General features: G+C 47.9%; 10 protein-coding genes across 10 annotated transcripts; 6 read left to right on the forward strand and 4 right to left on the reverse strand.

Moving 5' to 3' along the window:
• Window positions 1–3,765: 3,765 nt before the first annotated feature.
• Window positions 3,766–7,065, reverse strand: EI90DRAFT_3287561 (S-adenosyl-L-methionine-dependent methyltransferase). Its single transcript, XM_039067061.1, has 15 exons — window positions 6,691–7,065; window positions 6,409–6,643; window positions 6,011–6,361; window positions 5,919–5,948; window positions 5,811–5,868; window positions 5,536–5,758; window positions 5,156–5,485; window positions 4,953–5,108; window positions 4,858–4,905; window positions 4,648–4,803; window positions 4,558–4,585; window positions 4,281–4,510; window positions 4,128–4,231; window positions 4,038–4,081; window positions 3,766–3,991 (listed from the first exon to the last, which is right to left on the reverse strand). The coding sequence occupies exons 1-15, from the start codon at window positions 6,957–6,959 to the stop codon at window positions 3,830–3,832; spliced, it is 2,424 nt and encodes an 807-aa protein (XP_038919343.1). The 5' UTR covers window positions 6,960–7,065; the 3' UTR covers window positions 3,766–3,829.
• Window positions 6,969–8,174, forward strand: EI90DRAFT_3144713 (casein kinase II, regulatory subunit; the record flags this gene model as incomplete). Its single annotated transcript, XM_039065182.1, has 6 exons — window positions 6,969–7,068; window positions 7,177–7,216; window positions 7,272–7,423; window positions 7,479–7,588; window positions 7,642–8,075; window positions 8,135–8,174. The coding sequence occupies 6 exons, from the start codon at window positions 6,969–6,971 to the stop codon at window positions 8,172–8,174; spliced, it is 876 nt and encodes a 291-aa protein (XP_038919344.1).
• Window positions 8,175–8,350: 176 nt separating this feature from the next.
• Window positions 8,351–10,040, forward strand: EI90DRAFT_3144714 (mitogen activated protein kinase Tmk3; the record flags this gene model as incomplete). Its single annotated transcript, XM_039065183.1, has 10 exons — window positions 8,351–8,392; window positions 8,446–8,504; window positions 8,615–8,785; window positions 8,906–9,005; window positions 9,057–9,104; window positions 9,154–9,382; window positions 9,445–9,524; window positions 9,580–9,658; window positions 9,714–9,914; window positions 9,976–10,040. 10 exons carry the CDS (start codon window positions 8,351–8,353, stop codon window positions 10,038–10,040), a joined length of 1,074 nt encoding a protein of 357 aa, XP_038919345.1.
• Window positions 10,041–10,809: 769 nt separating this feature from the next.
• EI90DRAFT_3046081 (GTP cyclohydrolase 1 type 2/Nif3) lies at window positions 10,810–11,899 on the forward strand. Its single transcript, XM_039059452.1, has 5 exons — window positions 10,810–10,968; window positions 11,032–11,047; window positions 11,130–11,178; window positions 11,246–11,817; window positions 11,876–11,899. The coding sequence occupies exons 1-4, from the start codon at window positions 10,894–10,896 to the stop codon at window positions 11,655–11,657; spliced, it is 552 nt and encodes a 183-aa protein (XP_038919346.1). The 5' UTR covers window positions 10,810–10,893; the 3' UTR covers window positions 11,658–11,817; window positions 11,876–11,899.
• A 467-nt stretch (window positions 11,900–12,366) lies between these two features.
• Window positions 12,367–12,876, reverse strand: EI90DRAFT_3046085 (uncharacterized protein). The gene has a single exon (XM_039059453.1). It carries the CDS (start codon window positions 12,821–12,823, stop codon window positions 12,602–12,604), a length of 222 nt encoding a protein of 73 aa, XP_038919347.1. The 5' UTR covers window positions 12,824–12,876; the 3' UTR covers window positions 12,367–12,601.
• Window positions 12,877–12,985: 109 nt separating this feature from the next.
• On the forward strand, window positions 12,986–14,280 carry EI90DRAFT_3144716 (uncharacterized protein; the record flags this gene model as incomplete). Its single annotated transcript, XM_039065184.1, has 9 exons — window positions 12,986–13,069; window positions 13,123–13,157; window positions 13,227–13,248; window positions 13,300–13,352; window positions 13,407–13,471; window positions 13,530–13,772; window positions 13,836–14,003; window positions 14,056–14,151; window positions 14,207–14,280. 9 exons carry the CDS (start codon window positions 12,986–12,988, stop codon window positions 14,278–14,280), a joined length of 840 nt encoding a protein of 279 aa, XP_038919348.1.
• On the reverse strand, window positions 14,228–15,414 carry EI90DRAFT_3046090 (uncharacterized protein). Its single transcript, XM_039059454.1, has 2 exons — window positions 15,271–15,414; window positions 14,228–15,213 (listed from the first exon to the last, which is right to left on the reverse strand). Exons 1-2 carry the CDS (start codon window positions 15,372–15,374, stop codon window positions 14,652–14,654), a joined length of 666 nt encoding a protein of 221 aa, XP_038919349.1. The 5' UTR covers window positions 15,375–15,414; the 3' UTR covers window positions 14,228–14,651.
• A 452-nt stretch (window positions 15,415–15,866) lies between these two features.
• On the reverse strand, window positions 15,867–20,993 carry EI90DRAFT_3287565 (uncharacterized protein; the record flags this gene model as incomplete). Its single annotated transcript, XM_039067062.1, has 17 exons — window positions 15,867–16,229; window positions 16,282–16,677; window positions 16,737–16,922; window positions 16,995–17,238; window positions 17,292–17,406; window positions 17,457–17,999; window positions 18,053–18,191; window positions 18,244–18,329; window positions 18,386–18,494; window positions 18,549–19,072; window positions 19,125–19,208; window positions 19,258–19,338; window positions 19,392–19,561; window positions 19,612–19,704; window positions 19,770–20,677; window positions 20,716–20,860; window positions 20,881–20,993. 17 exons carry the CDS (start codon window positions 20,991–20,993, stop codon window positions 16,167–16,169), a joined length of 3,999 nt encoding a protein of 1,332 aa, XP_038919350.1. The 3' UTR covers window positions 15,867–16,166.
• Window positions 20,994–21,149: 156 nt separating this feature from the next.
• On the forward strand, window positions 21,150–22,825 carry EI90DRAFT_3046093 (uncharacterized protein). The gene is made up of 13 exons (XM_039059455.1): window positions 21,150–21,459; window positions 21,514–21,542; window positions 21,590–21,703; window positions 21,752–21,827; window positions 21,874–21,924; window positions 21,973–22,000; window positions 22,056–22,072; window positions 22,128–22,156; window positions 22,205–22,220; window positions 22,281–22,455; window positions 22,514–22,600; window positions 22,655–22,755; window positions 22,806–22,825. The coding sequence occupies exons 1-13, from the start codon at window positions 21,190–21,192 to the stop codon at window positions 22,818–22,820; spliced, it is 1,008 nt and encodes a 335-aa protein (XP_038919351.1). The 5' UTR covers window positions 21,150–21,189; the 3' UTR covers window positions 22,821–22,825.
• A 683-nt stretch (window positions 22,826–23,508) lies between these two features.
• Window positions 23,509–25,420, forward strand: EI90DRAFT_3169608 (uncharacterized protein; the record flags this gene model as incomplete). Its single annotated transcript, XM_039066314.1, has 8 exons — window positions 23,509–24,031; window positions 24,099–24,134; window positions 24,183–24,308; window positions 24,363–24,522; window positions 24,579–24,627; window positions 24,648–24,738; window positions 24,802–25,149; window positions 25,262–25,420. Exons 1-8 carry the CDS (start codon window positions 23,888–23,890, stop codon window positions 25,418–25,420), a joined length of 1,113 nt encoding a protein of 370 aa, XP_038919352.1. The 5' UTR covers window positions 23,509–23,887.
• Between the last annotated feature and the right edge of the window lie 786 nt (window positions 25,421–26,206).

Consider the following 26,206-nt stretch of genomic DNA (forward strand, 5'->3'; position numbering starts at 1 on the left):
GAATCGGGAAGAAAGTTCCGAAATAATGCAAATAGTACCGAGGAACAAGAATAAAATCCCAGCTGTGCCTAAACTGGGAAACTCGATATACAAAGCATTAGAGATAGGATCCTCGGATCCATGGGAAGAGCCTTGTCATGAATTGCTAAACTATAGCCTAGAAAGTGAGAGAGGTAATGGACCACACATGTCTCTGATACGACAAGCATGGAATATATCAGGAAAAAGCCTCGAAAGCGACCTAGAGACTCATATACTGAACCTAGTAATGAACCAGGGATTATCATATGAAGAAGCCGAGGAGAAGATATCATGTCTTACAAAGGAAATTAATGGTGCACGGTACAAGAAAGTGGCAGACAAGAAGAAACCGGTGGCTGTCGGTGATCCGACTGCTCCAGTACCTCGGTATAAAGAGATTGTCCTTAATGACCTACCAAATTTGCCTCACAGACAAATTAAGAAATTACAATAGAGGAACAGCTCTGCAGGGCTCAGTTTATCTGTAAGTCAATTCTCAGAAACTTTTAGACTAACCCATAAAATAGAATTAGCCAAAACACTCGGATTGGTACTATAATTACAACAAATATTACTAGTACACTTCCCCATCCTAACTAAAGAACCAGGGAACAGCTTGGTGGTGGTCTCATTTGAACCTCCCAACTGACCTTCCTTCGTTCTCTCCTTCACCGTGCAAACAGATGAGGAACTTGTCATATCCATTCCTGGCCATCGACTTCCGGTCCCTCCGATCCCTCCGGCCTACCTCCGCTCCTTCTTTACTAACCTCGGAGCTCCCATATTCCGCAATCCTCTCGGTACCCCTCGATGGTCACCACCCCCTCCTTTCAATTTATTACCAACACCTCCCTAAGTACGGAGCCCCGAAGACTTCCGGACAGCTCCGATGTCCGCTAGCGCACTCCCGCCTCCACTGGGCAATACACTCGCCTGCCCTGCAGAGCCCACCTTCGGGCCCATCCCTCCTTTCCGTTTCTGGGTTATCGCCTGCCTTTCCATTAACCCTGCAACCCGACTCGTCGGCATATTCAGTCGGCTAATGTTTAACCCTGTTAGCTCCGCTCCGTTCGGCTCTGCCATTTGCGGACCCATCTTTGCTGTAACCATATATATATCTCCAGCTTGTACATAGGTTACACCTCAGTAATAAAATCGACTAGAGTTACCCCCCTTCAGTTCTGGTTGCCAGTTAGTAAGTTAGGGCACAGACGTGTTACTAGGCACAGCACTCTTGGCATAAGTCGCTGAGGCCAAAGCCCTCCGCCACGGAGACTTTCCTTCGTCTCGAACCTGGTCTCTGACAGAACTGAACCCCTCATATCCCTACCTTCATCATGACAATGCCATCGTTGATTACTCACTTCTTACCTTCATCAATGACAATGCTGTCATTGATTATCTATTTTGTACCATTCCTCCTTCATCAACAACAATGTCGTCATTGATTATTCACTTTATTCTTTGACAACAATTCTGCTGTCGATGACCTCAACCTTCAACATTGTCACTATCGATGATGGTATTTAATGACTTGTTCTCAACAGCGTTGAAGCTGTTTTTCTTCTTATAATTTCCCACAATCACAGCAACAAGAAAGTCACTTCATCGAGATCTGGGTGCATATGTTCCAGGAGAAACTCTAAGTGGGCTTCGCCTACAAACTACTATTATAGCCTCCTGCAATGAGTGTGCCCCATTTGCATACATTCTTCATATGTAGAACATCAAATTTAAATTTCTTTAATATGCTTGTTTTCCCCTTGTATATGCTTGTACCCTGTCTGCGATTTAATATCACAAGGGAGGAGGATGTGAGGCCCTGGCCCATGTCTATATTCCACCCACAACATCAATTGATGTTGTGTTGTCTGATAATTATGTTGCAATGCTAATTTAGCATCACAGAAGCTTCTCTATTTATTTGTGCTGAGAATGTATATAAACCCTTGGGGTAGCTGTAAAAGGTGGACCAGCCTTTACTTCTGCCCTGTCAATATACAGCCCATAAAAGCATATTACTAGACAGACCATCTCAGGCCTGAGGTGAATGGGGGAATGGAACATTACCGTCCCCAAACAAGTAAGCAATCCTACACAACAACAGGGCAGCAATGAAGGAATGGGAGGAAGGGAGTGGTTGGGGAGTCCAGGGCACCCTAGGGCAGGGTGCTGAACCCTGACAGAATGGGAAGATGAACTCCCTTTTGACTACAAAGAAACTGTAGTGCTGAGAGATCCAACTAAGAGAAAATTCCTGAGCTTGACACCTTGAGTATTATAAGGAACCCCTGACAATTGTCCAAGATGGACCAGGGGTATGTGATTCTTAAAGAGTTTTTTGTGATTATTTTATTTTTGTTAGCACCCAGACCAAACCCAGGACAGTCTTAGGACACAGTAGACTTCCTCCCCATGAATTTAGGGGGTTAGATTCCTAGCCTGCTTGCACCATCTTGCCCCACATCTCTAACATATGTGTTACGGATACGGAGTCTCCAACGACCATATCCGTCGCATGGTCAAAGACTTCTCCTCTCTATCGTTCCCCCCCCCTCTTTCTCCCTTCCGTCCTCTATCCCAATACCCTATCCTCCCCACCTGTTCTACCCCTTTCCCCCCCTCGTGCAAAGCTTTCCCCATTGGGGTTTTGGTGCTGGCCGAGGTTACTTGTGTTTCATGGGATTTCCCACGACCTTACCATTTGTAGATAGTCACGCGTCTTGTACGGAAACCGCCGAAGGCGGTTCCCGCTAACTAACAACTACTCTCTACAACTGTCTTGTGTGTCGTCTTCTGTACAACCCATCCTGTGACTCAACTGAACCGTGTGACTGTACAACTCACAACATGTCCTATAAGTCTGGTTATGTCGAGTCCTCTAACGGTCCTCACCGTGAGAACTCGAGGTCGCGAGTCGAAGACTCTCGACCTGTGTATCATCCTATGGAATCTGTACCCTACGGGACCTCATCTCTCCGCTCTCCCCCAGTGCTCGACAGACAATGTCACATCACGATCTTGGTGATTGTGAATACTCTGAGGTCCACCTTCCTGTGACACCAGCACGTTCGCTATGCGAACGCCAAGTAGCCGCCCGTCCACCGTCTGTTCCCTCCTTCGTCAGTCATCATATTCCCCCGCCAACAGTATGTTCCCTTTGGGAACACCAAGTCACCGAAGGCCCCATTAGTCAATCCTTATTGCACACTCATGATATCAACCTGCTACCAGTACGTTCGCGCTGCAAACGCCAAGTACCCAATGGCAGTTATACGAAGTTCTCACCCACCTCACAAGTCGTGACCTCACACATGGTACGCTCCATTGAGGAGCGCCAAGTACCTGTGGCTGACATGTCCATTATGACGTCTCCGACTACCTACCATCAATTCCTTAATAGCTCACTACATCACCAATCACGATCGATGGGAATTCGATCGTCCACACCCTTGCAAGACTGGGACCACTCATCGATTACATATCCCATTATGGTACAGACTAGATATGACGTTTGTCATCCTGCTATAAGAACGGATCGAGGATTGGGGATTTCCCCCCATCCCCGTAACAATATGATACTAAAGTGTACTTGATGTGAACTATGGGGACAGATGATGTGTGGGTACACATCACCAATCCTTACAGAAGCCCTCAGAATTTCTCAGAACTTAGTCAGATCCTGACAAGCATGCACCACACTTAAACAAACATCTTACACTGACACAAAGGAGAATTTACATTGCCATCAGCATGCAATCTATCATAATGTGAAAAACTCAAACACAGATAGAATTTCCTAATTATGTTAACCCAGTCTGGAATGCTGCCTTACATAATCTTCCATCCAAATTGGATATGTCTGAGCTTCAGCCTGCCTCCTTAGATCTACCAAGTGGGCCTTAATAATCTCAAAACCAATGGCTTTGGCCAGAGGAGGTGGCACTGCATTTCCAATCATTTTTCGCTGCTGCAGCACATTCAGAGCCTTAAATGAGGACTGGATTAGGACATACCTCTGAGATCAAATTTGTTCCCATTTCATAGTCTTTTGAAAATCCTGTTCAAATGTTAGTTGAAACATAGGATATGAATCATATCATCACCTTGAATGATCTTCTCCTCCATTATATCCCAGAAGCGATCCTCCACAGGATGATGCTGTGGACGAGTTCGTATTGTTTCAGCCAGCTCTGGCCAGTTGCCATAACTGAGGAAATATCAGGCTCTACATGAAGACACACAACTTTTGGACTTACTACTTTGTTTCCAATGCATCCTCCAACACAGATTTCAGTGAAACTGGGGGGTACTGGGCATGCATTACATCATTCTTGGATGTTACCAATTTCAAATGGCCAATGTTTAATGTTGTTGCTCGACAAGTGAACTGGTGAGTGGGTGCAGGCAAATTTGGAAGAGTCAAGCCAGATTGAGCTGCAATCACAATGAACCTTTCACGAGTCTGGGGTACACCAAATGCAGCAGACTAAGGGAAATGGTTAGCAAATGCCCCCTGAATATAAAATGACTCACCTGGAGGATCCCCATCCGCATCTGATACCTATACCAAGCACATGCATTGCAACCCAACAGTTCTTGCCCAACAATAAATAAGTGACTCACCCCAATTCCACAAGAGCACAAGAAAGGAATTTAACAATGATGTGCTTCTCCCCTTCTGGGAATTGATGATGAATTACCCCCAGCACATTTTCCAATACCACATAAGAGGGTCTGAGTGCTTCAACCCAAGACAAAACATTGGCAACAAGAATTGACCTGAAAACCCAGATCATCAGCCCAACATGTCACCCCTACACAAGACTTCCATACCGAGGGTCAAGGATCTTCTTGTTCCGATTTGCAAATGAAAATGGTTGACTACTTCATGAGATCTTGATGCAAGTAGTCTATTTCCTGAAACTTACCATGGGAAACCAGCACAGAGCACCGGTATATTTGCTTGATGGAGGGAATGGCCAATGCCAGTGTGAGGAAACCTAAGGTCTGCATTGTGTTGAAAAAAATCTCGCAAAACCTCCTCAGTGTCAGCACAGAACATCCAGGCAGAGGGATAATTGAGACTACCAAATCAATCAGTTAACAATCTTTTACATTCATTTTGATTCACCTAAATGTGCCTGCAGTCAGCTCTGAGTTTTCAATAGCAGCTTTCACATCCAGAATACCAGTCTGTTGGAATCCAGAGAAGCCACCAGCCCCAGAAAAGAGGTCAAGAACACCTAGGCTGTAGCCTAAATCCCTTAGCTCAGGGATTGCACCCAAAATCTCCTCTGCAGAGAAGAGATGATTGGAAGGGACTTGATATGTATCTTTCAGATACACCCTTTGTCTCTCTGCCTCACAGGCCAGACAACCAAGAGAATCATCCAAGGAATGACCCAAACCAGGCCAGGGATAATGATCAAAAAAACACCCCTGGGTGTTGTCCCATACAAACCTGTCTCTGCAGTGAACTTACATAAGGGCCAAACAGTCACAAGAACATACCTGCAGAAATAATCAGGGTTGGCTAAATCTGGTGGGTCCTCACCAGGTGGAACAAATTTCAATGAAATCCTCCCACGAATGAGGCTTAATGGCTTGTTATCACATTGAAGTGTCTCAAAAAGCTCTTGAGTGTGCCCCAACTCCCCGATCGGGACAGTGGAAGAGTGACAGAACCATTGAACATGGCACATCAAGCTGGATAGATTGATGCTAATGATCTTGCCTGTTAATTATCAATGAACCAAAATTTTTGGAACAGGAAAAGGCTAACACACCAAACCAGAGCCTTGCATAGGGATTTTGGGACTCCAAGCTGGTTGGTGGGAAGTTTCCCTATTTCAGCCTATAAGCATTTGAGTGCACAATATGAGGATGTGGCTTACATCAGGTTTGAGCAATATATAATCCCCAGACTAGAACATGGCAAAAAATGTGCATGTCAATTAATGCTTGTGCCAACTGCAAAATTTTTGACCTGATAGGAACCTGCAACATCACTAACTGAACTTTCCACCTCCTGGAGCCAATCTTGAAGCATAATATTCTGATCTACAGCCTCACTGACAGGTTTTTCCCGTTGGCAAGCAAGTTGATTCCACAATTCATAGGGAAACCCCTTTGCAACCACTCTAAGAACTCTAGGGGCACAAGCCTTGAGTGATCTGCACAGCTGGTGTGGAGTGTGTAGATTTCCCCTGTGAGGTGGCACACCTTCATCGCACAGAGCTGTGTAATACTTGATGAGAGGACACCCCTCAAGATGTTTCTTTGCAGAAGGGATAAGCGTGTGGAGATATGCCGCAAGATGGTTCGGTATGATCTGTGCCTAAAAAACAATGTTAATCGAGGACTCCAGTTAACATAGCAACTCACGGTGAGAGTGAGATTCTCTTCGCACGACTCCAGGGGTGGCATGATATGCCAGTCCTGGCTGCGTAGAATCACATCCGGTAAATGATGAAATTCCAAGCAGGGGTCCATAAAAGCTGCATTAACCATCACCTGAATCAGGCGATGCATCAGCAAGAAATTCCCGTGAAGGGATTCTTGCTCCGCAACAGGATTTAGCAATATGAGCCACCTGTCTTCGCACTCTAACCAGAACAGGCTAACAAATCGTCAGAAAATGAGGACACAGACAAGTTGAACGCTGACCGGTCTGTTCCAATGTCATACGGTTGAATCTGGGCATCATTGACAAGGATGCGCTCCACATCCTCCCGGCTATTTTCATTCCTATCTTGCGGATACTGTTCAGCCTCATTGCTTACATCCCCGCAAAAAGGCGTCTGAGACCCAGAGATTAAAGCACGACCTTCCGGTGCAAAAAGCCGTTCCACTTCGAGGGGTTGGCCTTCCAAATCCATCATCGAAAAGCAATCGATATAAAAAACTGGAAGGTTAGCTAGCCACAATGTGAGCATATATATTGTATGGATCCTTTAGTGCTTCCGACGAAACACCTACTGCGCTTTCGCTTGGTGAGATTGGGCATTATAATTTGCGCGACTGATCTGTTCAAGCTTTGGGCAGGTAAACGTTGTGGCGTCGTCACTTCCCGTTTTCTCACGATTTCATCCATCATAACAGTGCGTGATTGAAGACACCCAAAAATCTCTGAGCTAAGCCCGCCTTCTTCAGTGGAAGAGGTTTCAACTGGTTCTGATTCTGACTATTCGAGGTGAGGTCTCTGATTGCGGCTGGAATCCATGCTCCATATTCTCCGTCTATGACAGTTCATGGATCTCTTGGTTCCTGGCGTCTAAAGGCAACGAATACTTTTGCGAGATCGAAGAAGATTACATACTGGACAGATTTAACCTTACTGGTCTCGCTCCTGAATGCGCTAACTACTCGCAAGCGCTGGACCTCATTACTGATAATCTTGGTAAGCCACTGACACCGAGTCTCCCTCCTCCTTAATGCTCTCCGCTTGCATTTAGATGAAGACATCGATGATGAACTTCGCCAATCCATTGAGGTCCAGGCGCGCTTTCTATACGGACTCATTCATGCCCGATGGATCATAACCTCTCGAGGCCTCGCGAAGATGGTATGGCGCACTCGCACAAGCTGGAATCTATCTAATATTTCATCCCGTCGAAGCTGGAAAAGTACAAGAAAGCAGACTTTGGGAGATGTCCGCGGGTCCTTTGCCACGCCCATCCATTGCTTCCCATAGGCCTGACGGATGCGCCATACGAAAAGGCCGTTAAACTCTATTGTCCACGCTGCGAAGATCTGTACTCTCCAAAATCTTCTCGCCACGGCTCGATTGATGGTGCTTACTTTGGCACTACGTTTCCCCACATCCTTTTCATGGTCTACCCTGCCATGATCCCTTCCAAAGGCTTGGACAATTCATCTTCGGCAAGAGAAAGAGATGGACGACTGGAGAGGAGCGGGCCCAGCCAGATCGGAAGCTCAGCCAGCACTGCTACAATTGCACTGAAGGCAGAACAATACCGACCCACTATTTTCGGCTTCCAGATTCATGAGACAGCGAGGCTCCAACGATGGCAGGAGGCTACCCGGGACCGGTGCGATCTTTTTTCGAATTACTGTCGATCAAAACTGAACCATGATGTCAACGTTGTAGCCAGATTGCGATATTGGAGGATGCAGAGCAGGACAAATAGATGTACCATTTGTCAATGTATATATGTCCGTCACCATAAACATCGCTACTTGTTTGAGGGCTGGCTCCCTGAACTTCCCCAAATTTGACTCCGTAACCAGCCAGAGATCCACTGAGCGCTTCGACCGACACCTAATCTAGTTAAGGCGACCGTGTGCGGACGTCAAGAAGCTTCGAATGTCATTTGTAAAACTCAGCATCTTTGGAACCTCCTTCGAGGTTGGTGCTTCGCCCCTAGAGCTTGTCATGACCCTCGCAAATTGATTCCATAGGTCACAACACGATACGGGGACCTACAACCCGTCGGAATGGGTGAGTTCAATGTAAATAGGTGCCTTGTTCTGCCATAACACAACCATCATGATATAGGCGCGTTTGGACTGGTTTGGTGAGCTCAGTTATCCATGACGGCTCGGCATACCATTAACATATCTCCCCCAGCTCGGCAAGGGACCAGCTCACTGAGTCGGCAGTGGCGATCAAGAAGATCATGAAACCATTCGGGACACCAGTTCTCGCAAAGAGGACATACCGTGAACTCAAACTTCTCAAACACATTCAACATGAGAACGTTCGTGATCTCAGCCCAATTTCCTGTGATCGGATGCTGAGGTGATATACCCACGGACTAGATAATCAGTCTCAGCGATGTGTTCATATCACCCCAGGAGGACATGTATGTAAAAGCGATCGGTACTGGCATACTTGGAGGACCGATCATCCCATTGACAGATACTTTGTAACGGAACTACTCGGCACGGACCTCCACCGTTTACTGACCTCCCGACCGCTGGAAAAGCAATTCATCCAATATTTCCTGTACCAAATTCTGGTGAGACGTCGATGGCTTCCATTTTTCAAATCACTCACATCTCAATATAAGCGGGGGCTCAAATATGTTCATTCCGCCGGTGTCGTCCACAGAGACCTTGTACGCTCCTTTTTCGGGAAATCCTCAGTTCGCTTATCATGGCGCACAGAAACCCAGCAACATCCTCGTGAACGAAAATTGCGATTTAAAGATCTGTGATTTTGGGCTCGCACGGTTGCAGGACCCCCAAATGACTGGCTACGTCTCAACAAGATATTATCGCGCACCAGAAATCATGCTTACATGGCAAAAGTATGACGTAGCGGTGGATATCTGGAGCACAGCGTGTATATTTGCAGAGATGTTGGAAGGGAAACCATTATTCCCAGGAAAGGATCGTAAGTACGGCTTCGGAAGCTTGCCATGCCAATCGCGCTAATTCTCAATCTACTCCGCTAAGACGTGAATCAGTTTTCGATCATCACAGAGCTCTTGGGCACACCTCCAGATGACGTTATAGAATCCATTGCGAGCGAAAATGTGGGACCTAAAAACTTAGACCGTCTTCCCCTCCTGATGCGTCATCGCTCCCTAGACCCTCCGATTCGTTCAAAGTCTGCCCAAGCGGGAGCGCGTACCCTTCCGCAACAAGTTCAAAAACACCGATGAAGATGGCGAGTAGCCCGCCATATATGTCTAATACATCGCATTCAATAACTTTCTCCATAGCACTCGACCTCCTCGAGAAGATGCTTGTCTTTGATCCCCATAAGAGAATCAACGCAACTGAAGCATTGAGCCACTCTTATGTAGCTCCATATCATGATCCCACAGACGAGCCAGTCGCTGCCGAGCCTTTCGACTGGAGCTTCAACGACGCTGACCTACCAGTAGATACATGGAAAGTCATGATGTACAGCGAGATTCTTGGTGAGTATCTTAAGGAAAACTGCTGAGAGATTGCATTCACCGTATTCGCTCGCCTGGATAGACTTCCATCAGATTCCTGGGAGTGAAAGCAACGAGAGTTCGGCGCTCAGTGCAGCTCCAGAATAGGCCCGCCTTACATTGAAGCTCCCGGTCCCCGTCGAGACTCGACACTGTATCTCCACCGCGTCACGTCCAGGTTCCGAACGAATACCTGTTTTTGTATTTGCAGTTGTTCCATCACGACTTCTATACCTTCTTTGAGTCTTATTTTGGAAGTTCGCCGTAATGTCTTCCTCTCCCCATTCTCCTCACCCAAGAGATAGACCCCTCATATACAATCAATGGCTCTTTCCGTCTTGACCCGGCCTTGCTTTCACAACTAGTAGAGGCAAAGGTTCAAGGGAACAGAGTCGAATTAACGGAGTCCACCCTAACTTTCGTAATTTTATTGATTTGATCTATCGCCGAATTCTTCACTCCGGGGCATGGAAACCGGTGATTTACAGGTCCTCACACACGAGAGGATGCCGTTCCGACCTTCCAAGCAATGCGACTGGTATGTAATTACAATTTGCATTCGATGTACACATGAAAAAAAAAGAAACACGAATGTTGCGGCCAAGTTAGCGGTTAATATAATTTCCCATCTACGTATCCCTGCGTCAGGTAGAATCGGTACAAGAATGGCCTTATCCCCAATTCGTGCGACGCCTAGCTCCATGCTGCAACTGCAAGTGTGGAGATCTAGAGGCGATCTTCGAAACAGAACTGAACTCGGTCACAATCTGTGAGGTCTCTCAGAAGTCGCCACACACAAACCAAGTTCAAAGCTAGAATTTTACAAGGTTCACATAGAAAAGTGACTACTCAGGCAAGTAAGGTACAGAAGAGAAAACGTACTAACACTACATTGGGCAACTTTGCACCGCCACAACCTATCGACAGATCTGAATTCCTGAAACCCATTTTTTGGATCATCATGCCACTTATAAAGGCTATCCAGCGTGCAATGAACAAGATCGCCCCAACATCTCTAGCAGAGTCATGGGACAATGTACGTTACAACGACCAGAATTGGGAACCGTCGTTCATCATTCACACCTCGACAATTCCCTAGGTCGGACTACTACTGGGTTTGTAATTTCGCCTTATTATCACGTCACTGAACGCGGTTAGTAATCCATCCCGTTTACTCTTGGCTCTTTGCTCCTGTAGAAGCTCCCAAATCATGGCATGAACCCACACAGATCTTGTTGACGATTGAGTAGGTGCAAGCCTTCTCGAGCATGATGCAACCTATCCCTGACAGTAACCATGCCTCGATTATCCAGTCTGACTCCATCCGTCCTTCATGAAGCTCTGTCATCTCCTCTACCAACGAGCTGTATCATCTCATATCATCCTCCAATCTTCAAACCTATATCCTCCTTCACCCTCTCCAACCCTTTGCAATCCTCCCTTCTCCAGTGCGCTGCGGCTGGGATATCCGTGTACTCACCTCACACAGCACTCGACTCCGTCCACGGCGGCATTCATGACTGGCTGGCATCAGGGGTGCTCAATTCGGACGAAGGAGTCGTGAAAATTCTGGGAAAAAAGACCGAGGGACCCGTTGCTGACACTGCAAACCCTTTGGATGGGCTTGGTCGCGTTGTCGAGTTCACGAAGCCTGCGAACGGCATCACGATAGAGTCACTCGTGAATCGCATCAAACAATGCTTGAAGCTAAAGCAAGGTCTGTAGTCAATAACAAACCTGTCCGCAGAAGGGCTACCCAAAGGTTCCACAGTTCAAGTGGCATCGCCCGATCTCACCCTGTTGAATATCGATAAACACATCCCGATTAAAACCGTGGCTCTCTGCGCTGGCTCAGGGGCGTCTGTACTAAACAATGTTGATGCCGGCGAGTACACGGGTATCATGAAACACCTTCCATGCCCACTAATATACGGAATCGCCAGATGCGTACTTCACGGGAGAGATGCAGCACGTAAGCAACGTCGCCAACTCGGCACCGCGGGATTCTGACTTAGTGGCTCTCCATCAGCACGATGTACTCGCAGCTGTGTCCAAGGGAAGACACGTAATACTATGTGAGATTGTTGGTGCTGAAATTGACAATACAATTAACCTCTACCAAGGCGGCCATACGAACACTGAAAGAGGCTATCTCCCGATCCTCTCAGAGAAGCTTCGTTATGAAATTGCTCTGGACGCCGAATGGAAGGACAGGCCATTGCATGTTGCTATCAGCAAGGCGGACGCTCACCCGCTCAAGTTTGTGTAAACTGGAGAGAGACCAAAGAATTATCTCTGACCTGTGCGGTATTGTATATCCAATTCCTGGAGAGTTGAGCTCTTTCCCATGCCATTTCGCATTAGAGATCCATGACCCAACAGCCAGAGAATGAACTAGTCGACAACTTTTTTTTTTCGTCGAAGTGACGTGCATGACCAATCCCGACTCTAAGTGCACCCCGTTGCCCCAGAAATAAAAAATAAAAGACCCCACTGAAATGACCCGATTTGGGTCCAATATATTCAATCTTTGCACACGTAATTATGATGTGACTGCTACAGTGGAGGACCAAGACTCGCAGTCGTCGTCGCTCTTGGACGCGCATGCGACTCGCAATGTTCTTTTATGGAAATTACACGTGTAAAAGCTCGACGTCGATCGACGAGCATCAGGATGAATCCGGTTTCGAACTTGTCTCCTGACTTGTTGCACTGAGGTGATGCAGAAGCCCATCAATGTTGGAGAGTAAGTCATCCAGTCGACGATCGACTCCCGCAACTACGTCCTCGGCTTTCTCGAGTTCTTTGAGCAATCCTTGGACATTGAATTCCTCCGCATCCAATTGCTCATTAGCATTCAGCTTTTCCGCTTCCCCATTCACGATTGACATGCCAGTTCTGTAATCCAAGGGGGATGGAATAAAGGGGCTAAGAAAAACAAGGCATGGGAAAGGATACGAGAGAAACCAACCGACCAACCGAAATTTATCTGCTAGGCCTTGTTGGATGACGAGTGTCTGGCACAGCCTCATTTCACACTCCAATTAGCAACAATGCAAGAATTTCTTCTTTTTACTCCTGTCTACACCTTGGTTGGGATCTACCGGTTACTGACAGACCCTTTCATCCGAGTAAAGGCAAGTATCAATCTCTTCACATACTCCAGTCCTCGCTAACATCTTAAACTCAGGTCTGGGATAAAATCCGCCATGGAGTGCAGCGAGGGTAAAGTCGTGTTCATCCCCCAAGCAACCTTGGAGACAAAGCATGAATAGTATCACATCCTATGTATAGAATTCTAGTTGGCGCTATTTGGGTAGGCGTCGCTTTGTCCTAGGGATTTTACAATACACGTTGCCACGCACAGACCATTGGCACCTTTCGGATTCAGCGCATTTTTGTCTCTTTTTTCCTAAAGAGGTGTCTACCGGAAAGCCACTAGAAGTCGTTATCGCATCTTAAACATTCTCACAGATTTCCCCGTGCTCTGGGTTTATCTCATGACAATGTGTTCGGCTACGGAATGGATGTTGCGACTTGTCAGTATGCCAGCTCAACACAGCATGATCATCACCGACTAACGTTTGTGCAAACTAGATACCACACTTGTTTTAGTGTCTTCCCAAGTTCAAACTATGGTTCGTTTCTTCCTTGGAAAAAATTTGCATATCGCGCGTGATCGAGCTTGGGACCAAGTCCTCGTTTCAAGAGGAAAAGCCAAGGAGTTCTGGGGGCCTTATTTCGAGGAATGGGAGAAGCCACCTCAAGTTAGTCTCGACTTTCGAGCCAGGTGGGAGAAATGGATTACAAGCTCAGTCGGAAGATTAGTGATCAGGAAAGGCACGTTTTCCATCCCATTGCCCATCCCACAAAACTTAGCGATTCCAAAACTGCTCGCATCAGTCATTCTTCTCCCTCTCAACCTTTACCCTATCGTTGGACTCCTTATCACGTCCGGAATCAAGGCCGTGGCGACCGCACGATATCTGCATGGGCCTTACTTCGAGTCTAAAAAGATGTCCCCTCACGAAGTAGCCGTCTTCATGGCGGAACGGAAAAGCGACTATTACTGTACGTTTCCCTTCCATCTCAGCACCGCGGTTCACGCAACCAGCTGCGACAGCATTTGGATTCGCCGCAGCCTTGTTGGAGTCCATTCCACTGGTAGGAATTTTCTTCTCAATTTCGAATAGGATCGGCGCTTGCATGTGGGCTTTCGGTATGTTCTTCTGGAGTTGCGTGCTTCCTAGAAGATGCTTACATGTCCCCGCTAGACCTCGAGAAACGGCAGCATCGATTCCATTCTGGTGAGCTCAAGCGTGTGCCTGCCGTCCCGTCAGCGCACTAGGGAGTCAACTCTACTGGCTAGGATGGGTGGAAGATGAGTGATTCGACCCGATGCAGAACAAAACAGGGACCTGCTCCATGGTTGGCACTTGTTAGAGATTATTCAATCAGTCCGTGCATACTCACTGCCCCCAAGTCAAAGTGAATAAATGGCACCCCAGATCCCCAGTTTTGATGGAACCAACCACCTTAGAAATACATACATACATGATGCGTGAGAGTGCTACTACAATGCCGTGCATAACAAACTGCGGATCATTTTGCTCCCTTGGTAATAAATCCCCTTCAGTACATTGTCGGAGGGATGCTTGGTATAAGAAACGGTAGAAAAGACAGGTTGCATGTATTTTGAGAACAAAGCCCACCAACTCATCACTTTCTCCACGTTCGAAGAATGCTGCCACGGCGAAGAAAGCTCCTCCGCCTTTGTTTGACCGTAGCTGAAAATTCCCGCGAGTTTTGTATCTCCCTGCTCCGCCTTCGCACTTCCAATAGCGACGAGCGCTTCCGGTTATTCGATAAGGTATAGGAGGAAGGTATCTGCAATGCGAAGGTGGCGATGTTCGTCTGAGTAGTTCGGCCCCTTCCATCATACGCTTTCACCGCAACGCCATAGAACTGCTGGGATCTGGTGTCAGGCCCTTGTTTCGTGGCCTCTCCAATGATGAGGTCGTGCGGAATGGAGATGGAAAATGCAACGGTGCAAATGCACCCCTCGAGGGCAGCACGTCTTTGGAAAGTGATTCTCGACGAAGGGTTCGATCGGCTGTGCTCCAGCCCAGATTGTTCAAAGTCCTCTTGGTTCCAATCCAGAGGGCGGAGAGAGCCTGCCACCGTAAGTGCGACAGTGATGGCGAATGGAGATGGATGAGAATTGAGGATGCGACGGAAAAATCGAGTATCCACAGCAGCAGTGCCTTCAATGACAACCGAGCTACAAGTCGTACACCTACGTCAAAACATGAAGATAATACTGAGGGGGCTTGCTCACTTTTTGAATGGCTCAGAGCTCAAGAATACTCGTTGTAACGAGACAGATGGAGAGTCCCAGTCGCCCAACGAGCTGGCGATCAAGTGAGGGGGGGATGTTGACATGACAAGCCAGATTCTAGAATAGACCAGAAGACTTAAAGGAGGAAAGCCAAGGGGCACAAAGAAAGGCTCGACTAAGGTCAAAGGACTTGACTACTGAGTTATTAGAGGCTATGGCATCTCACTGGATGAAAACGGCCCAGTGAGAAGGTGAGGACATCCTGGATGATTTCTTACGTAAACAATGGCAGGTATCGAGGCATCAGAGCGGAGAGCAAAGGCAAGACGAACGCATGGCAAACGTTAACTTCCTAACTAGGAAAGGTAACTCTAAATTAGGTTTGCGTAGATTGAGCGCGTCCTCGGGCATAAACAAGACAACAAAGGGAATGGGAATTTGCCGGTTTCTGGCGACCTGCCTGCAGATCCCCTTACATATAGCTATGAAGTACTTCGACCCGTTATGACTTGCTAGTCCACGGACTCTGTTGAAGCGAAAAGCTTGTCACATCCACCTTCTACTTGGACGCCATCCAGAACCACTCTCTCGCTGATCAGGCTTGCATCAGGCTATCAGAAACGAAATTTTACAAAGGCCTCTCAAGCTCCGCCAATACCAAATAAAGGCTTTTGCTGTAGAATCACACTATGTATATAAGACACGAAGCCACGGGAGGGTCCATGTGATGAACTTAACTGATGATACCAGCTCAACCTTGAAGGTATCTTGACACCAAAATCGATGCAATAGGGGTGGTCTGTAATTTTGATCGTTGCATCGAATGAACGATTATGCGGACAATTACAAGAACCGTAAGAGATACATTAGATGGGTTGTATGAGAGTACCGTTCGGTCACGAGGGGATGATGCGGTGGACTGTGTCAATGACATTGGAACCCTTTCTGGCATACACGAGCTGCGTAGCAATGGGTCAGATCGGCAAAGCACTTATCGCAGGGGAAACATACAAGATATGGATTAGCAGTCGAACCCGTTCCGTCCGCCAGAACCTCATCCTTGGAGACAACACTAACTTCAGAATCGTTGTACTTGAACCACGAATTAGGATTGTTGGGAAGATTGCAAGAGTAGAAGAAGTAATGGCCCCAGGCGGGAGAGGTCCCTCTGTGAATGAAAACGGAGCAGAGCTCGTATTCTTGATTCCGCTCGTCCAACCAGAGTTCTTCCAGCTCGACTTTTAACTGCTTTGCGCGAGCACGGCAGTCCTCTATTTCGCGATGAACAACATCCTTCTCGCCACGTAAATAGTCTACGAGTGCTTGATCAATCTCTTCCACGCCACCAGCTAGAAAATCGTGAGCCAGCTCTTCTGACTGGGCCAGTGATTCAAGTATAGGATCAGTCTTCAATTATTGATGCTGTCAAATGGTTGTGGGTGCTGCGACACTCAATGGCCACTTACTGAGCTTTCGGTGAGGACAGCTACACGTTCCCTACACCTCTGCAGATCCTTTTGAATGATGGCTGACTTCGCTCGTTTCTCCGGATTTGCCGACTGCATGAACCTGTCCATGTACAATGTCTCTCCAAATGCTACGTATGCATTGTTCTTTCGGGCTTGCATTGTCTGGCGATCAAATTGTACCCTCTAAATGATAAACCGAAGCGATGCATAGGTCAATGAACGGCACGATGTAACGGAGGGCGTGCAAAATCACACCTGGAGCTGAATCTGGAGAATTGGCGGAGTTTCAACTAAAACGACCTCCATGCTGGCTTTCTTTCCTTCGAATTCTATGACATCATCCATAAAACCGCTGAGCCCATCATATAGATCCGTTCCTTCATTGGAGACATTGACGAGGAGCTGCGCAAAAAGATCCGTCTTTTCACTGACAACGCTTTGTGACTTCGCATCCTCATCAAGGGGCGTTATCCGCTGTCGCTTGGTTCCGTAAAAGAGTCTATGGCGGGTCTTAACGTCATCAGTCAAGGATCTGCCAGAGGTGGAACTCGCCGTTTCACGACATTCAGACGCTCGGATCCTTCTCCAAGTTCCGAATCGAACTGAAGCGCAGCCTCTATCTGGAAAATGCAATTGTCCATACATTCGGAAACGTCGTTTTGTCGACCTAGTGAACGATAATCAGAATTGGGCACTCATACACAGAGAAATCCGTACCGAACATCATGTCACCTACTGAGGGCTGGCGATTTCGAGGGGGTAACGGGGGAGGAACGCTTGAGGCAAGGCTCGGATTCGCCTTGTTTGCCGACGGATCAGACATCTCGGAGTCCTCGGCAAGGGTGGCTTCACGTTGGGATACGGGGCCTAACTCGCCTGTCGTCTGTCTACGCTTGGGAGACGGTGAATCGTCGACATCCATTGGCAAAGCGGGCTCCTGCTTTGCTGTGAGTCGGGACTCGCTAGAACGTTTACCCAGTATAGTGACTTGAGGCGAAGGCGCGGACATGAAAGAAACCTGATGGGATGGTAGTGATGGGATGTCTGATGGATTTTCAGCCTCCGTCCCGTTAGCCTCGACTAAGGTAGAGTCTGTCTCCGCACTCCCGATGGATGTTGCAGCGGTTTCTTGAGCCCCAGAACCCATTTCCTCGTCCTTGGACGTCATAAGTGCCAGTTTGGCAAGTTCCACTTCGGGAAGGACCGCAGGGGTCTCTGCGTGAGCGAGGTTGATAAACAGGTTATGAAGATGTGTCACAACTACACAATGAATACTTAATGGCATTTATCACCCAAGAAAAAATGAAACGCACATCTACGAGAACGATCAAGTTCACGAGAAGAAATAACTCGTCCTCCAATTGGTTTCCCTTTGAAGTCCTCTTCCCCAGCACCGGACCTAAAGGAACCTGATGCAAGTGCATCTCTGAGTTGTCTGATCGTGTAAAAGTACTGAGTGCCGTCAGCTGCTCAGTAAGCTGGGCGTACGTCTGAAAGGACGTACTTGCAACAATGAATTAAGGTAACAAGTATTCCCAAGTTGATATAATCCGCGAGGCCATTCCAGACGGTGAGAGTGTCCCTGTCCCGCTGGAAATGCTCTTGAGCTGATTATGTGTTCAAGAGTACTGATCACGAACACCTACAATCTACTCCACCCCCAAGAAACCCGCGCAATCGGTCACTATTACGGTCCTCCGCGATAAACTGCAAAGTCGTTCGTAATTTATCGATCTCCCCTGGTTGTTCTGTTGCCTGTCACAATGCGTGTCAGGGCATAATGAGGATTAAGTTGTTCCGATAGCTCACACGCATCTCGTACGCGACGATTAGAGTGTCGTCGTCAACGTCCCTAGTAGCGTCAAAAGCAGCATACGCAGCGTTGGGGCTCATACTCTTGAGTTCGATTTCTTGTCTCGCCTGTTCCACGATGACCTGGCTGCCCAAAGACTGAGACGCAATCAAAAGCGCTTCTTTGAGATCCCGCCGCAAGGTATCACGCTTCTCAGGATCATACAACCCCTCCTTCGCATTGCTGAGGTCAATCCCGTCCCACGCATTCCTAAAGGCACCAATCAAGAAATGGCCATCCACGTCGCGATCGAAGTTTATCCGCAAAGGACCGTCTGGTCCAAAACCCAACAACCCCACGGCACGGTCCAAATCCTTACGAGACCAAAGGCCTCTAGATTTTTGGGTCATGATGAAGTTTGTTAAATCTTGACGGTGGGGGAGACCGGGAATTTCTTCGATCATTTCTAACGCCGAAAGATATTGAGGGATATTGTTAGGATCACAACGAATTTGCTGATGGAAGGCAAACTCGAGAAGCTCTACATCTCGAACTGAGCGAACATCCAGAAATCTAAATAACTGAACCCGCACTCTCGGAGTAGGACTCTACTGGCATTCCAAACTGCAGGAACAAGGATCCATGCCATGGATTGGTGGCAAACATCCACGGCTGGTCTGCAAGGGATAATCAGCACGTTGCAACGAACCAAACGAATGGTTCAACCTCTTGTTTGAGACCCGATCAGCCCCTCGAATTCTTCCCGTAATGACATCGTGTAGATGTGGACACCATCCCCTGGATCGGCTTCAGGGTACCCCTTCAGCCTGGATGTATCAATGAGAGGATCAGGACCATACCTGGCGACCTCTTGTAAATATGTAGCCACGCGCTGATCTCAATCCATGCCCGAGTCATGATTGCCCTATTTCTACTACCCTGAGGGGACGCAGATGAAAACGGAGGGGGTGCCAGACGCATAGGAAGTTCATGATGACTGCGGAACCCAATGCGCTCAAATATCTCAGCGCTGTGATAAAAGGTCAATCAATGGCATCTTGAGGAGCCAGGGGTACGAACGTGGTCTCATTCCACCCCAGATTATTTAAAAATCCAGTTGCCTGGGTATTGACGGCGCCTCCCTGACCTTTGAACAAGCAATTGGCCATAATCCTGGAAACATGTTAGCAGAAGCATAATATACAGATATACAAGGGAACAGTGGCATTCAGACCCACTTCACCAAGAGTTCCAATGCTGCGATAACACTTTGCTGCGGAGTCTTTCCCAGAGGTGGGTTACTCGAACGACTCAAAACTAAGGTGTCCAGCACATCTCGGGGAATGATGGCAGGGATGACTCCGCTAACCACAACGTACACTTGACAAAGGGCACAAACGTATAAATCTGCCCGTATTGTAGCCGATGCCAAGTCTGCTGTTGTTGATGGTGTGTTTGCATTGTTGGCGTTGTTGCCACCCCGCCCTGATGCGCCAGCTGACGACTGGAACGAGGCCTCATGCAGGGAAGAGAACGCAGCGGAAAGTAATGGGGGGACATCTGTAGCCCCTGGGTAGGCGTGAAAATGGTGATGGATTGAGATATCTTCGTAGACAAGCTGCGAGAACCCTGGTCGAGCAGTGCAGTTAGCGTATAACGCACGACCAACATCCGAAGGATAGGGTTTTCCCGGAATCTCGCGCAATGGAACACTCAAAGCTTCATCCTGTGCCACATTGACGAAAACCCAGCCATGAGATTTGAAATTATAAAAGAGATGCTCCGGCAGGCAGTTGCGGACGTCATCTAATTTAGAAGCCGAATATCTAGGGTCCGGACCATGGGTACCCTCTTTGCGATCGGGTGGAGTTGGGACGGAAATGACTCCACAACGATAGAGGGGCTCTGCAAAAATGTTGGCAGTGACAAGTGAAGGTAATTGACCAGGCCCAGGCCTATATTCTGTGAACGCGGCATGCTTCGCATCCCACCAATCGGGGGGCGGTTCTGTGAGCCAATGTTCCCTTCCAACTTGCACAACCGGAACGTCAAGCCCCGATTGACCCCATGTCGGACTACCCTCGAACCAATCGGTATTATATGTTGTTTCAAAAACCGGCTCTGGTGGGCGGTAATCCTCAAGAGGCTCGGAAGTAAGGATGAGACAGGGGTCTGTTTCATTACTTGTGCGTCACCATCTATCCGTGATGAGTTGGAAGCCATGCCTTCATCATGCGAAGGAGACTCGGCAGTGAATTTGTACGACGTATGAGAAGTGCCTGGGCCCACTGAGGAAGATCCAGCTTCCTTATTCTTCGTTACATTCCGGCTAGAATATGTATGCTTTACCCTCTTTCCGTAAAACTGAGAGGCTGGGATGGTGGCGGCAGTTCTGAGTGGATCCACAGAAGACGCCTCCCCAGAAGGCACCGCATCAGCATATGAGGGTAAAGCAGAGTCATCTGCATTTGCGCTAGATATATCATCTGAGGTCCCGCGTAGATCAATCTCATTTAGACGAGCCATCGCGTTCTGGTGCAGTCTTTCCGACGCACGAATATGGGGCGCGACTATGCGGATATGGCCGAGGGAGGCATTTGGATTATGTAACCTCTTGTTCTCACGATTGGGACGCTAGCACGGTAGCGGATCTGAACCATGTTTCGCGCTCAAATTTTGTCGGGTGCTGGAAGAGTCCTTGTCAGCCCTGCCCGGATGCCCATCTCTGCTACCTCCAGACAACTATCCACCCAAAACCAAGGCAAGCCTCTTGGTAATGCTCCGCTGTATCTCTCGCTTGCTGGTTTGGCTGGACTCTCTTACTACGTCTACGGCGAGTCCAAACAGAAATCACCTTCTCAGAAGGATACACCCCAACTTGTTGGAGCACTAAGCAAAGACGAATTCGTGGATTTTTCGTTGAAGCGGGTAAACATCCCGTCAGTGCCATCTGAATCTAATTGAATGCCAAACCGCTTTCAGATCGAGCCTTATAATCACAATACGGCTAAGTGAGATGGGTCATACTTACATTAAACCCCTCTAATGATATCCTTAGATTCACCTTTGCATTGCCCGAGAATTCGGCATCGCTGTTGCCCGTCGCAGCTTGCATCCTTGTGAACGCCAAAGAAGCTGGCCCCAAAGATGACAAAGGGAATCCCATCATAAGGTAAACCATTTTCCTCGCGTAAATTGCCTCCAATGTATCTCTCCTTAGACCATACACTCCTATTTCCCCATCTGATACTCGAGGAGAGATCCAGTTATTGGTCAAGAAGTATGACACTGGGAAGGTAGAAACCCCAACTCCCCCCACACAGCGTATTGACGCATTTTCAGTTGACTCCTTTTATCTTCCGCATGAAGCCTGGAGACAAGCTCGGGTTTAAGGTAGGATGATGGGCACTCTCAAAATACACTCAGATTAATCCTCTGCAGGGTCCGATTCCCAAGATCCCATACGAAGGTGATATCGTCTTCCATTAATAGAACAGATTATCTTACCTTTGCTATGCTCATAGCCAACAAATGGGATGAGGTGCCCGAATATGCAGTTCAGGTCACCTAGATGCTGATCTCTATTTCATCTGTAGGTCGCCATGATTTCGGGCGGCTCTGGAATGTGAGTTTCCGTGTACGATTCCAAGGCTAGATTGACAACCTTGACTAGAACGCCGATGTATCAGGCAAGTCATTGATCACGAACACTCAAGGATTGATGTTCCTGATTAGCAAGTGGGACTCAGATCTTGAATCATGCCTTACACCTCAAGGATGATAAGACAAAGTTTACCCTGATTTTCGCCAACGTATCCCCTGCGGACATTCTTCTTCGTGAGGATCTTGACTCCTTCAAGAAGCAGCACCCAGACAGGTTCAACGTTGTCTATGTTGTGGACAAGGCGGAGGGAAACTGGACCGGTATGCTCGCACAGTCTAGATCTGTTGAGCATATATAACTTAAGGTTCTAATGTGAAGGGCCTACTGGGCATGTTAATGCGGATCTCATTCGAAAGCATGTCCCTCCACCTTCAGCCGGGGAGAAAGTCAAAATATTGATCTGCGGTAAGCACTGGGTGGACAGTTCCGAGAGCCGCCCGTTCCTCACCCCCCAAACAGGGCCTCCCGGTCAGGTTAAAGCCATCTCCGGACCGAAGGAGGGTATGAAGCAGGGAAGACTCGACGGCACACTCAAAGAATTGGGATATACCCAAGACCAGGTCTGTTAGCTTTCGATGGAGCCCGACCAAGAGCTGAAGTCCGTCCGCAGGTCTTTAAATTCTGACACACATAATACCATAAATAATTCTGGAAGATCTGGAGTATGTGAGTGCCTGTGAGTATTTCACGGCAACTCATGGGGGTTGAGGCTCGCATTTGCACCTCTTATTTGTGTTGAGAGCAAGTTTTTGACCGAATCGCTTGTACCCTAGCCTGCTTCACCCAAGCAATATCATTATGCGGCCGCCCTCCAATTACTGTCTTGTATCAGGTTGATCCGTTTAATCTGATTCTGTTGCAAGCCCTCACACGTGGATCGAGCTGGGCACTGCGTCATTTTGCCACAATCGCGATGTATCGCTCCAATATATGAGATGCTTGAGACTGCTACCAGACTGATAGAACCAGTTCTAGGAAGCAAGCATAAGCGGCATCGATTATACCGCAGGAAAACTACAAATGGATCATCAAAGCATGCGAAGATCAGGTTTCTGGATAATTGCGCTCATCAACCCAGGTCACAACTCCGCTCCCGAACAATTAGTCAGCATTCCTCGTTGGGGCCAATTTCGGGAGATATTCGACCCTCCGAATCATTTCAACAATGAAAAGAAGTTCCGCAGCTCCGGATAGGCGTGAATTTTTGCACCTGTCTCCACCTTGAAGCGTTCAAAACACTTATGGCAAGCAACAGCGAACTCTTGCTCGGGTGCTATACTACGATAGGGGCCTCCGAAACCACTTTCTCCCCGAGTGTTTGTGGGGCTTCGATCCTATAAGCTAACAACCCAAAACCTGATTTTTTTGTAGGCAGGATACCAGCCTCTATAGATAAAATTTTTTGGCGGGCTTTCGCTGCTGGAACAAGCAATTCAGCCTTGCAGTCTGCGCTACCAATGGATATGAGGACGGAGGCGATTGGGATCTGGATGCGAAATGGCACTCGCGCTGCTGCTTGCTTGATCGTGAGCGTGCGATCGACGGTGTTTGCCGATTGGTGGTCGCAGAATTGGGAGCATAGACGACAAGTGCTCTATCTCATCGGACCCCAGAATTAATTGTCTCTGCTCCTTTCCCTCGGCGTTTTCTCGCCAACGCGTTTCCCTCGATCAAGCGACCAAGCTTTTCACAATGAATCAGAGTTTTCCACAGTTTGAGACAACCTCACAGTTGGGTGGTATTCCGAAAAGGAAGCTCTCTGGCCACGACTTCTACCGTCACGTCCTGGGCAACCCGAAATACATCGTGGCACCAATGGTGGAACAAAGTGAGCTAGTGAGCTTCCTGGCGCTCTTGGATGATTATGAATCTCCCGTTGACCTGGTTTTATCGTTTCTCCCAGGCTTGGCGCATTCTCTCTCGTCGGCACGGTGCACAGGTGAGAACAGTGCCCACCGGAGTCCTTTCGCTCATCACTGCCAACTAGGCCGTATATACCCCCATGATCAATTCGAAACTGTTTACAAATTCAAATAAAAAATACATTCTCGAAAACTTTAACATGGTTGAAGGCGAAGAAGGGGGCCCTCATGATCGACCTCTTGTTGTTCAAGTGAGTAATCTTTGTTGGGCCCGTCTCGATTCCAAGCCTGTAGATGATTTCCAGTTCTGTGGGAATGACCCAAATGCTTTGCTGGCGGCTGCCAAGCTCGTAGAAGGCCACTGTGATGCCGTAGATATAAATCTTGGATGCCCACAAGAGATAGCTCGGAGAGGGAAGTATGGCGCGTTTCTTCAGGATGATTGGGCTCTTATTTATGAACTAAGTACACAATGACCTCCGTTTACTCAATCGTGCTTCCTCAACGTATTTGGCTTATAGTCAATACTCTACACCTCAATCTCGAGGTGCCCGTGACTGCAAAATTCGTGTATTCCCTACGGTGAACAGGACGGTTGAGTACGCAAAGATGCTCGAAAGCGCAGGGGCACAAGTCCTCACATGCCATGGCCGCATACGTGAGCAGAGGGGTCAAAACTGCGTGCGTAGACGACTCGATCTTCGAGGCTATGCAGACTGTCCTCAATATTTCTGATCTAACTAGGGCTTAGCCGATTGGTCTAAGATACGCGCTGTCAAGGAGGCAGTATCTGTGCCGGTCGTAGCCAATGGGAATATTCTTTATCACGAGGATATACACCGTTGCTTAGAAGAAACTGGCGCCGACGGTGTAATGTCTGCAGAAGGAAATCTCTATAATCCTGGTATCTTTGACGAACGCGATCCGAACCCACCTCATGCTGACCTGGCTCTCGAATATTTGGACATCGTTCACTCGCTCAACACTGTCACCTCTCCGGGAGCTATTCGCAGCCATTTATTCAAGCTCTTGCGCCCATCTCTAAGCTTGGAGCGGAATCGTGATCTTAGGGATCACCTGGGGAAGATCCATGTACGACCGCAGGATGGGGTCCATAAATTTATGGATCTGGTGATATCATTGAAGGAGAGGAATGCTGTAAGTGATTAAAATAAGGAGAAGATCATTGAACGATCCAAAATAGGCGGACGAACGCGCAAGTCGGGGATCTGATAGTGCCGGTATTGTTCGCCGACGCGAGGATGGTTTACGGGAAATACCGCATTGGCTTGCTCAGCCGTATATCCGGCTAGTTGTAGTGCCAGTAGAGGATCTCAAGATCAAGGGAAGGACCAGCAATTGAGCGTGTCAATACTTCCGGTAACATCCGGGGTGACGCAGTAGCTCTTTGACCGGATTTCACTGCTGCTCGTTGAATAATTCCGGCCTCATTTCGAGCGTGGATCTTCGACTAACAGGTACCTTATCCGACAGTCGCAAAAGGATAATTAGCATACATACTCATGAGGTAGAGATGGTTCCTTGGTTGCACGTCCTGGCCCCCGGGAGTTTCAATACCCACCTTTTTCGTCATGATGGGCTGCATCTAATGTAGAGGCTGAGTCCTGCCTGCTATGATTAGCCTGTAAAAGTCACGTTGTTACCTGCACTGCAGTCACTCTGCTTCGTAATTATGTAAAACGTGCTACTTGTGCTTACGTGTTGTTTCCCGCATTGTATTACTCTTTCATGATATCACCTGCCTATTCAGTGTGTTATTGAGTTCTATCGCTCCATCACCCTTTCCATCGCTAATACTCAATGTTTGACCACTAACTTGACTGTAACCGTCCGCGTTCGACAACGATCACCGCCTCACCGACTACGAATGAAGACTTGACGTAGAGGTTGATCGTAGGTTTTCAACGAGCTGCTGAACGCCAAGATTGGCTGAAAATCCAGTGAGATCGATGACAAAAGCGTATTATTGGGATTAGAAGTAAAACTCAACGTGAGCGTCACCTACGAATCTCTGAGGCTTGATTTTGGGCTCTTCTGGTAGAGGAGAATCAGATCTATCCACGTACCGAGTTTAGGGGTGAATGGCCAGGAGTTATTATGAAGAACTCTGCGCTCCGCAATGTCAGCG

Source organism: Cantharellus anzutake (assembly GCF_015039405.1).
Source record: "Cantharellus anzutake strain C23 chromosome Unknown EI90scaffold_11, whole genome shotgun sequence".
Lineage (NCBI taxonomy): Eukaryota > Fungi > Basidiomycota > Agaricomycetes > Cantharellales > Hydnaceae > Cantharellus > Cantharellus anzutake.

Excerpts from the sequence above, each read along its gene's own strand:
- EI90DRAFT_3046085 (XM_039059453.1), bottom strand. The coding sequence starts at position 12,823 with ATGTCAATCGTGAATGGGGAAGCGGAAAAGCTGAATGCTAATGAGCAA.
- EI90DRAFT_3046081 (XM_039059452.1), top strand. The coding sequence starts at position 10,894 with ATGCCACTTATAAAGGCTATCCAGCGTGCAATGAACAAGATCGCCCCA. Across the intron at positions 11,179-11,245 it reads CAGATCTTGTTGACGATTGA|TCTGACTCCATCCGTCCTTC; the intron begins GTAGGTGCAAGC and ends TCGATTATCCAG.
- EI90DRAFT_3046093 (XM_039059455.1), top strand. The coding sequence starts at position 21,190 with ATGTTTCGCGCTCAAATTTTGTCGGGTGCTGGAAGAGTCCTTGTCAGC. Across the intron at positions 21,460-21,513 it reads TGGATTTTTCGTTGAAGCGG|ATCGAGCCTTATAATCACAA; the intron begins GTAAACATCCCG and ends AACCGCTTTCAG. Across the intron at positions 21,828-21,873 it reads AGAAGTATGACACTGGGAAG|TTGACTCCTTTTATCTTCCG; the intron begins GTAGAAACCCCA and ends ACGCATTTTCAG.
- EI90DRAFT_3046090 (XM_039059454.1), bottom strand. The coding sequence starts at position 15,374 with ATGTCAACATCCCCCCCTCACTTGATCGCCAGCTCGTTGGGCGACTGG. Across the intron at positions 15,214-15,270 it reads AGCTCTGAGCCATTCAAAAA|CTCGGTTGTCATTGAAGGCA; the intron begins GTGAGCAAGCCC and ends TACGACTTGTAG.
- EI90DRAFT_3287561 (XM_039067061.1), bottom strand. The coding sequence starts at position 6,959 with ATGCTCACATTGTGGCTAGCTAACCTTCCAGTTTTTTATATCGATTGC. Across the intron at positions 6,644-6,690 it reads TATGACATTGGAACAGACCG|CCTGTTCTGGTTAGAGTGCG; the intron begins GTCAGCGTTCAA and ends ACGATTTGTTAG. Across the intron at positions 5,759-5,810 it reads CTATGCAAGGCTCTGGTTTG|GCAAGATCATTAGCATCAAT; the intron begins GTGTGTTAGCCT and ends GATAATTAACAG.